General features: G+C 50.6%; 5 protein-coding genes across 5 annotated transcripts; 4 read left to right on the forward strand and 1 right to left on the reverse strand.

The window, feature by feature from the left end:
- Nucleotides 1–334: 334 nt before the first annotated feature.
- On the forward strand, nt 335–1,549 carry BP5553_02616 (uncharacterized protein; the record flags this gene model as incomplete). The annotated part of the gene is made up of 2 exons (XM_032011239.1): nt 335–936; nt 994–1,549. The coding sequence occupies 2 exons, from the start codon at nt 335–337 to the stop codon at nt 1,547–1,549; spliced, it is 1,158 nt and encodes a 385-aa protein (XP_031870932.1).
- Nucleotides 1,550–1,978: 429 nt separating this feature from the next.
- Nucleotides 1,979–2,613, forward strand: BP5553_02617 (Uncharacterized protein; the record flags this gene model as incomplete). Its single annotated transcript, XM_032011240.1, has 2 exons — nt 1,979–2,496; nt 2,550–2,613. The coding sequence occupies 2 exons, from the start codon at nt 1,979–1,981 to the stop codon at nt 2,611–2,613; spliced, it is 582 nt and encodes a 193-aa protein (XP_031870933.1).
- A 754-nt stretch (nt 2,614–3,367) lies between these two features.
- On the forward strand, nt 3,368–3,793 carry BP5553_02618 (Uncharacterized protein; the record flags this gene model as incomplete). Its single annotated transcript, XM_032011241.1, has 3 exons — nt 3,368–3,478; nt 3,534–3,546; nt 3,606–3,793. 3 exons carry the CDS (start codon nt 3,368–3,370, stop codon nt 3,791–3,793), a joined length of 312 nt encoding a protein of 103 aa, XP_031870934.1.
- Nucleotides 3,794–4,528: 735 nt separating this feature from the next.
- Nucleotides 4,529–5,463, forward strand: BP5553_02619 (Uncharacterized protein; the record flags this gene model as incomplete). Its single annotated transcript, XM_032011242.1, has 5 exons — nt 4,529–4,539; nt 4,722–4,955; nt 5,037–5,130; nt 5,201–5,256; nt 5,313–5,463. The coding sequence occupies 5 exons, from the start codon at nt 4,529–4,531 to the stop codon at nt 5,461–5,463; spliced, it is 546 nt and encodes a 181-aa protein (XP_031870935.1).
- A 399-nt stretch (nt 5,464–5,862) lies between these two features.
- On the reverse strand, nt 5,863–6,972 carry BP5553_02620 (Uncharacterized protein; the record flags this gene model as incomplete). The annotated part of the gene is made up of 2 exons (XM_032011243.1): nt 5,863–6,879; nt 6,940–6,972. 2 exons carry the CDS (start codon nt 6,970–6,972, stop codon nt 5,863–5,865), a joined length of 1,050 nt encoding a protein of 349 aa, XP_031870936.1.
- Nucleotides 6,973–10,028: the final 3,056 nt, after the last annotated feature.

Raw genomic sequence — 10,028 nt, forward strand, 5'->3', positions numbered from 1 at the left:
CCAATCCGTTGCGCCCACTGAGCCGCATCATCCGCTCCCTCGAAATTTTCATACTGTACCGAGGGCGGGCCTGACTAGCAAACAAAACTACCAGCGACACGTTCTAAAACCGCTGGAGACGCTGCTGGCGCTGCACTACTACTGATCCCATCTGCGAGAGCGATTCCTCACTTCTTACCTACGCTGCGGGTGTGTATCTGAACCCTGTGAAAGCGTGCCCAACGTCGACGACCTTGCCCCCCTCTCCCACTCCTGTGCGCAGTGCGTTATTTCAGCGCCAGAGCTGCTACGAAGTGCAGAAGACCGGCTATGACATGGCTGGACCTTGAAGACCATGCTGAAGACTGTGCCACAACCTAGATCTGCTGCATCTTCCCCGACTTTTCACTATGCGCCTGCGTCGCAGTCCTCGCCGACCACTCCTGTATATATATCTCGAAGGCCCTCCAAGGCAAAACCTCGAGCGCAGTTGAACCCCGATGGTCCTGCCGAGAAGACACCCCCTCTGCAAATGCAACGGGCGCGATATGCGGATGCCAGTACTCAGTGGGAGAGTCCAGTCATGAATCTGAAGACGGAACCTTCAGCTTCTGACGCGACTCCAGAGGGCCTTGCGCAGCCCGAACAAATCCCAGAGACCGTCGCTACTGTTATGGCGCCTTCCTCTCCTTCGAAGCCGATATTAGAAGGACAATCTCCCGCCTCCAAAAGACGACAATCTCCAGGCGGGCAGCTTCCCGGTAGTGGCAGTGGCGAGATACCGTCCCTCAAGCGTGCGCGATCTGATCTTCCCCAAGTCAAGGTGCTGCCTGCCAAATACGAATTCTGCGAGGTGGAAGATATGGTTGTGCTCATTGCCAACATGATATCGGAGCTCATCCAAACCAATGACGGGCTTCCTCTTCGAAGTGGTGTGCTCACGCGATTTCACTCCAGGTGAGGCCAGGTTTCCCATTTTTTGAACAGTATTTTGGACTGACTAGCATGCTAAAGGACTCCTCCTGGAATTTCAGTATTTGATTATCTACAAAGACTTGCAAAACATGCAACGCTCACGCCCCCGTTACTTCTCTCAATGGTCTATTATATAGATCGGCTCTGCTCTCTCTACCCCGCATTTACTGTAACTACACTTACAATTCATCGTTTCTTAATCACTGCTGCCACGGTAGCCGCAAAAGGTCTTTCTGATTCCTTCTGGAATAATACTACGTACGCTCGAGTAGGGGGTATCAAGGTAGCAGAACTAGGACTGCTTGAGCTTGACTTTCTCTATAGAGTGGACTGGAAGATCGTCCCTAACCCGGAAGTGTTGGTCGATTATTACCGAGGCCTGGTCGAGCGCTCCGAGGGTTATACATTGGAGGATGATTCAAATCCTACGGAAGAAGAAGAAGATAAAGATGGTGACGTTGGAAGCAGTGGAACCACTGAGGACTCTCAGCCGAAGATCGAAGGAGCCACAGACGTACAGTGGAAGGCTTGGATGGAAGACGTCTCAACCCGCAAAGCAGGCATCGCATCTAGTAGCGAGAGCAATATGGAATGAGCAAAGCATGATGGTTGGGAAATACCCCGGATCTTTTATAATTATTGCATTGGCATGGCTGGCAGGGATATGGCGTTCGGACTTTGGCATACGGTTGCTTGTTGGGTGTGAGGAAGTCCATGATAGAGGAGCATGGGACTATATTCATGGTGCAATCTAGATGAACTGCAAAATATGTAGGATTTAGGTTATTTGCTTCAATATAAACCATCTATATCCAGCAGTACTGTTTCCTACCAAGGGAGCCATTGAAAGCTGTGATGGAATCACGTGTGAGATACCACCCCTATTCTCCTCTCGTCGCCACATATTTAAGGCATGAACAAGGCTGAGCTGGATTCGCGATAACATGCGCTCACATCTTAGCTACAAGCCTCCATTCAACGCGACATCTTGACCACCGCCCTCATTCTCTCTCCCAATAATACGATGAAGGTCGCCTCATTAATACTGGCACTCTGTGTCCGGACGATACTAGCCGCAGCCCCGTCTGGCCTAACTGATTCCACTACAATCTCGATCCAACCAGTCGAATCATCATCATATCCAGTTACTTTGGCAGCCATCAAATATAACCCTTCCACGCTTACTGCCGAGCTGGCAGATTTTGAGTTGCCTGAACTATCCTCAGAATCCAAACTTTTGCGAATCGGCGTCTACGATCCCACAACTTCGAGCTGGAAAACGTCCACGTCGGTGACCTCATCAGAGAGCTTCTCGAAAGGCTATTCTCCGACCCTAGTCCTTTCTCTCGATGCACAAGGAGCGGTGATAGGTGTTACTTGCAAGAGCTCGAAGATCGATGCTGGGCAAACGAGGGACTTTGGGCCCAAGGTTACGGTGTTGAAGATGGGGAAGGGGAAGGGCCCTGAGCTTAATCGGCCTGTTGTTTTGTCGGCGGAAGGGAAATTAGAGGAACCCGTTCCGGAGAAGACGATGTTACAAAAGTAAGTCATTTGGTTCTCTGTAAAATGAATTGCGACTAATCTTGGTACTATAGGTATTGGTGGGTTCTCTTGGGGGCTACGATGCTCATTTTAACTTCTGGAGGAGGCGGAGAATAAAGCAACAAGACGTTCCGTGTTTTCCAAATCAACTACTGGTTGAACTTATTTGAATATATGTAGGTAGTGTTTTGCTAGATCGAACTGCCCGCGACAGCATGTCGCATCTGGCAACCTGTCCCCGAAACTGTATAAAGCCTATCACGATACCCTTCATTGTTCTTATCCAAAATGCTGTACGAAGTACTCGTACCCCAAGTTCCTTTATTCAATTTCTTAGTGATTCTGGCCCCCCCGCATACCATCGGCCGCCATATCTCTATAAAATTCTGTAGAGTGGTTAGTGGGTTGGGGCCTGTCACAAGAAGAGTGGTTTGCTGACGAGTTCATTATGCTCTCAACAATCCTGTACGAAGTAATGTTTCTTAAGCAGCTGCGTTCTATGAAATTGTACGGAATATTATCCGTTTATAGATTGAAAATTGATAAGGGTAAATGTACGCACCTTATGTATTTGACTAGTTGGGTCATAAGGACTATAACAATGGTTAGAACGAGAGGCAAACGTGGTTGAGTTAGGACGAAAGAGCGACTTTCTATTTATCCCATTGGTCAATTCCCGAGTTGTTTTGGAGATTCAACTGACCAGTCACGGGACCACCCCACTACAGTATGTCACAACCGCTCTACGCGATCCGCGTCCCTCGTCTTCAACCTCAAAACAACTCGATCGCATCCTGTCCTTAAGCATCACAATCAAATCCTGAATATCGACACACTCATCGATCCGTTCAGCCAAACCCTCTCAATCAACATGTCAAGCGCATCTGATCCCAAGGGAAAGGGCAAGGCTGTGGAGCCAGAAAACCGCGAAGTGAGCATGGAAGGCGAGGACGATAGCTCCAGCGAGGAGGAGGTTGACGAGGTAGGTAGCATTCTATGCACTCCGTCAACGCATAGCTGACAAAATGTTATCATAGGCCGAGCCCGTTGGTACGTGTCTGCCTGATCTCTGAAATCTCGCTATGGTGCAGTCTGCTTACAAGTTTTAGCGGACGAGCCTGATGATGATAACATGGAGGAAATCGACCCCAGCAACATTATCGCCGGCGGTCGCCGCACTCGCGGTCGCACGATCGATTTTGCCAAGGCTGCGGAGGAGCTTCCTGAGGAGGACGAAGATGAGGAGGAGGATGACGACTTCGAGGCCGCCGAGGATGAGGACAAGATGGAGGAATAAATCGAGTCGGTGCCGTGATCCTGGTTGATGACTTCGTTCTCTCTCCTCACTCCACAACCCTTGAGAGTATTTGAAATCGCGGACTTGGCAAATATCAGAGACTCACGACCGACTTGAGAAACGTCCTTTCCGCTCACCCAAAAAAGCATGTTCCCTGGCACTTTTTGCTCCTCCGAAATTACTTTTTCTAGCATCGCATTATGAAGACTCTGGGGAATATGATGGTATGATGGCTTGTGGGGGTTGCGCTGGAGGGGGCTTTCTGGGCGCGAAAGTACCGCATACAGGCATGTATCCACTCTGAACATTATGGAAGAGGCATATTGAAATCCGCAAAAGCACACACGAGTATTTTATTTGCCTGCCAATGCAACATGTGCTAGAAAATAAACGAATTATAGATTCAGGGTTTATGTTGCGAGCCATTATAGGCTATGATCCAGTACTTATCCTCCCACGTATAAGTAAGGACTTCTCATAAATAAGGTCATGCGGCCCATTCGATTTTGCCAAGCCCTTAAAAACCCATCCTAAATCAGTAAGCAATAGAGCATGCCTTCCTCTTAAACACCCCACTGTAAAGTCGAACCCTAAATAGCCGCAAGCCTTGGGAGTTGCGGGCGTTGCCGCCTTGCAACCCTGTGGCTGATGCGGTGGCTTCTTTCTCAAGCGACACTTTTACATTTCGTCAAGCTTTTGTCCACGTCTCTACATAACGGATGGTCCTGCATCACGATGGCATCAAGGTAAGATTTTTCTTGCATTTCCAGTCTATTATCGTTCCCCGGCCTTGAATCTATCTCTCTTGCATGGCGGGGCGCCATCGTTTGGGATTTAGGGGTTTCCCAGTGTGCCCCTTTGCAAACAACACATCTACCATTTTGTCCGCACAGTTTGCTAACATCCACTCTTTTGCGCCGTGCAGTAGATTCGGAGGCTCTTCCCTCCATCAACGGGATCCGCGGAGCGCCTTATTCGAGAACTACAATGGTGGTGGCGCGTCCGAGCAACCGCGAACCGGCAGCGCGAGCCCCAGCCGGCCGGGTGGCTATTCAGGATATGGATATTCTGCGGGCGCGATGAATGGATCATCTAGCCTCGGAGTAGGATTAGGATCCGGTGACCAAAGGGCTGCATATCGACCCGCGACGCCAAACTCGAGGTAAAGCTTTTTTTCGTAGCCATCCGGCGTTGAGAAGGGGCCGGTATGGATGAAGACTAGCCAGGGCTGATGTGTGTTTAGGGGACAATACAGTGATGCGGTACTCAATGAGTTGGAGAGCCAGAATGATGGCGAGGTTGATGGCATTATGGGGAAGGTTAGGCAACTGAAAGATGTGCGTTTCCCCTCCCTCTGTCTTTTCTTTCCCAGATACCCTCACTCGATACTAACAAGGGCGTTTATAGATGACGGTCGCAATTGGGCATGAAATAACTGAAAGCTCAGCACTTGCAGAGAAAATGTAAATTCCTCAAGATCTTTCCTTTGCCATTCTCGACTTATTTTAATTTTCTTTAGGAACGAGTCCTTCGACGGCACGAGACTACGGTTACGCGGGACTATGAACAGGATGCTGGTGATGGCCGAGCGGACAGGCGTGGGGTGGAAGGTCTGGCTAGCATTCTTCGCCGCCGTGGGGTTCTTGTTCTTTTACGTGTGGGTGTTTTGAAGAATATATGGAATTAGAGATGAGTGTTTGGGATATGATCATGGCATTTTGCATAGTGCATGTGGCTGGGCGTTAGGAAAGGCGTGTATAAGATATAGTTAATTGCCGGTGGCTAAACGCTTGCCATGTATAATTTGAAGAGGCGGCCACGCTTGTATATGACGCTATGCAACATCAATGTATAGTTTTGATTTGGAGTGGATTCTACTACGAGCTTTTACCTATTGGAAGGGATATGGAGCACTTATAGATTGGAAAATAAGGGCTTAGAGAGGATACTAAGCGGAATAAGTAATGCTGTCTGGATTCTCTAGGTTACTGCTTCCCATAGCTTCTTGCCTGATGAACAATAATCCTGAACGAATTCAACTGCGTTACTCTCAAATCACTCCTATGTTATCAACCTCCCCTCCTCCGGGGACCAGATATCTGGTGTGGACTACTTCCTACCTGGCTACTTCCATTCGAAAGCATGCTACTCAAATCCATACTATTCTGCGTCCCATCACTTCGAACCATACTCGAACCCGGCGGGAAACCTCTCGGCAGGACGCCAGTATTCAAACTCTCATCATCATCATCACTACTCGAGAGTTCATCCTCAGTATCAGTATGTTCGTAGCCGCCCGCCTCCGGTATATCGTCATCCAGATCAGCATCCATATCCATATCCTCATCGGGGTCCCCTTGTAACTCCGTTTCTTGGACGAGATCCTCCTCTTGCAACATGTGCGAATTGTCTTCATCGTCCACTGTGGAATTACCCTCGTCGCCAAAACGCGGCGCGCCGATTTCTTCCCCACGCGCAAGAGCTTCCCTGTATACGTCGTCAGGAACCCTTGAAGCCAAGACGCCCCTGGGCACATCCTCCTGCTCCAGATCCTCGTCCGCAGAATCATCTTGATCGTCATCTTCCTCAGCATCCTCATCCTCGTCACCATCACCTTCCAGAACCGTAGTCTCCGCCTCCGGCACATCGTCATCCAAATCCCTTTCCTCTCCCTCCCCCATCCCCTCTTCCGCATCCAGCCCTTCCCCGCCCAGCAGCGCATCCACGCCCTCAGCCGCCTCCGCCTCAGCGAGTTCCTGCGCCAGCGCCTCGCGCCGTAAAGCCTCCTGATGCTCTTCCATCTCGCGCTTCTCTTCCCTTAATTGGTAGAGCGACTTTGAGATACCGGGGGGTTTGATCCACGAGTTGCCGTAATTCTGGACGTTTTGCTTGCGCCGCTCAATGTATTCTTCGTCTAGCCGCAGGCGCGCGAGAGGATGGCGATGCATGGCATGGTGATGGCGGCGCTGAGAAGGGTGGGAAGGCTGCGTTTGATTTGGAGCTTGCGGGTCGGAGGGGTTGATACTGCTGTCATGGTGGACTGTGGGGTTCGAGTTGTGGGAGGAGGTGTACCAGAGGGAGTATGACTATGGGAATGCAGATTAGCGGATGGTGGAATTTGAGATTGGGAAGGGATAAGCGCGTACGTCTCTAGGCGCGAGATTTGGGAGTGAAAGCATTGTCGTTGTACGTGGATATCGTTATTGATGTGATATTTCTCGTTGCTTGTTTACTTCCCTATCGCCGTTGACGATGTCTGGACCGAGCCGAGAGCTACCCTGGTCGCGCTACAATGCACCCGCCAAGAAACCTTAATGCGCCCTGCGAATAAGAGAGGAGGTAAAGGACTTTGCATGTATTTCGTACTGGGCTGTACCTGTAAGTGCGAACGAAGTGCCTTGGTCCATAGACCGTACGTAGCACATAAAGGCGGCTGTAAAATTAGCTGCTTGAAGTATTATAGATTGATGTTAAAGCTCTATTCGTTTTGAAATATCACAGTAGCAATTGCCACGAGCAATTGATGCTTTTAAAAGTGATGCCAAGGGCTTATGAAAACACTGGAAGCCTACAGAAAAACCCTCTAATTGCAAGAATAATTGACAATATACCTATGCAAATGTTATCAGGGTAGCTGCAGTCATTGTAGTTCCGCAGTGGGAATTGGACTCGTCTCGCTTCTGGGGAACCATCCCATAGCCACTCCGTAGCCTGTCGTACGATCCTAGAGGGGCATGATAGCGTTGGAAACCCCCACCACGTACTGACGTACTTAGGGATGGCTTGCCTCTGTTTCCGCCTGATGAGAGGAGTTCTCTTTCCTAGACAGAGACATTATTAATTGATTGACGGCTCCGCGGACGAGCTCGCTGTGAGTGTCTGACTGAGCCCGTCAGAAAGACGCGGGGTGGGTCAGTAATATCCTTTTGACTTTCTGACGCTGGCCGGTCATCTTCCTATGGGTGTGCTCCTGTTTGTTCCGGCAGTCCCACTCGGGGAAACTGACAGCACATAATAGCAGTCTGTTAGTCAGAGACGGGAGAAATCGGGATTGAAGAGTTCGAGACTCCTTGACCGCTCTTTTGAGTCGAGGCCGTTTGCAGGATCCCTTATTTCCCCCCTTCAACCGCAATAGCTGCAGTGTTTCGTTGGGATGGTTCGCTTCCGAGGTAGTCATGAAAAGGGAGCGCAACCAGCTTCGCAGTCACGGGATTCCGGCCGAGGGTTTGAGGCCTTACCTGGCTTACCAGCCGCCAGGCCGGCGGAGGGTAGGGTGTAGGGTGTAGGGTGTAGGGTGCTTATGAATGCATCCAGCAGCCCACAGATGATAAGGTTAGATCAAATTTGGCCTTCGTTGTCCGGTGGGTGTGGGGAATTCTCCGGCTTTGCGACCGGATATTTGCTTCGGGACAAGGGGTCCTCACCAGAACACTTTTTTTTTGTCACAAGCTTGCAGGAGAGTTATCCTCGGGAGGTTGTAACGGCCATATCTGGAGCTCATGATTGGATGGAGATAAAGCTCTCTCGTCGCATGTGTCGATTTTTTTGCTGCTCTGGCGGGGACGGCGGTGCGAGCTGTGGGGGATCCCTGAAGGAGCGTTGACGGAGATCGGAACGCTTCGTAGACTGAGACACGGCCAGCCAATGAGTGGCATGTGAGAAATGGCAGAATATTTCGTATAGCAACGATGAACTGTGAAACCTCGAAGAAAGAGCTGGACGACATATCCTATCGGAGTCGTGTCGGAGTAGCCCCTACAGTACCAAGGCCGTGGTCCCAACCTACCACCTTTGAAGGACGTAATTGAAGTTTGATCGTCCTCGAGGACCTACCCCATACTTCGTAGCTTCGCAAGTAGCAGCCGGGTCAATCCAATGAGGCGCCGTGCTTTCGTAATTCGAGAGTCAACGGCTCACGCTCTGGCGTTTTGGCAGTGGCGATGTCGCAAAGCCAAGTGCTGCAAGCGCTATGCCAGCTCCAGGCCCCGGACGATGAGGCTACCAATGTGCCTGTTCCCATTCGCTGTTCACAGTTGTGCTGGCTGGGATAGCTGCAAATCGCTACATCATAACGAATATATATCCATGTCCATGTCCCTCGCCATGCAGACGTGGAGACCTGCAGGCGTATGCGGATGGCCGTGGCCTCGATCGACGTGCCCGAGAAATGGAGGGTCAAGAGTCAAGAGTCAAGAGTCAGACTCCAAATATCCAACGCCAGAAAACGTGCCGGCGATGACCAACCAGAGGGGGCAAAGCTACTTCTGTCGCTCCGTCAGGCCAGAATGGGAGAAGATGCCGCCATTCTCGTTGATCGGCTTGCCTTGGGTGTCTTGTCGTCCGTCGCTGCCTGGCACGCCTAGCACTGGGCGGTGTTTGTTTTTCCTCAAACCAGGTGACGGTGGTAGGTGTGAAGTTTAAATGTTGGTGTTGGGACTTGGTGTTGATGAATTGCTATTCACTCATGATCTGGGTGTTATCCTATGCGGTTCTCAGTGTCAGTGTTAATAATATGCCCATCTCGACACGAGATTCGGGGTGAGCGTGCCAGCCTGAGGATGATGTTGAGGGGAAGATGGAGAATAGATCAACTTGACTTATTATTATATATAATTGGTACTTCGTACCTTCGTATTGGAAATAAGTCTTTATCCTCGGCTTCCTTATGCTTGTACCGCCTCTTCCCTCGCCTGCAAGGACTAGCAGTTGGTAGCAAGTCAGCCCTCCGTACCAGACACCGAACCCATAACACTGGCAGTACGAGTACCAATCCTGCGAACTACGTATTCCCTCTTCCATCCTCCATCTCCCATACATGATACGTTCGTCGCCATCAACCGTGCTAACCTTGGACACCCAAATAAAAGCCGACTCGTTCCCTTCCACTCTCCCCTCTCCCCTCTCCCCTCTTCCCCCTTCTCTTCGCTCTCCCCTCCAGACTCTTTCGTTCACCCACCCCACCCACGACCTTCGACTCGTCCTCGCAAACACTCAACCTGCCGCTGCTCCGCTCCGCTGTGCTCTGCATTGTGGCAGACAATACCGGATGTAGATAACACAATTGTGAGTTGCTGTTACTGTTACCTGTTACCTGTTACTTGTTACCTCCCCTAGGCTCTCGTACCCCACGGTTGCTCCCTGCTCGCCAAGCGGTCCTTATCGCCGCCAGCCAAGTGGACGACGGGACATCGTCATCGTCTGTGTCAACCCGCGCCGAGATGGATCGTTAAATTGG

The sequence above is a fragment of the Venustampulla echinocandica genome (assembly GCF_003357145.1).
Source record: "Venustampulla echinocandica strain BP 5553 chromosome Unknown scaffold_1, whole genome shotgun sequence".
NCBI classification, from domain to species: Eukaryota; Fungi; Ascomycota; class Leotiomycetes; order Helotiales; family Pleuroascaceae; genus Venustampulla; species Venustampulla echinocandica.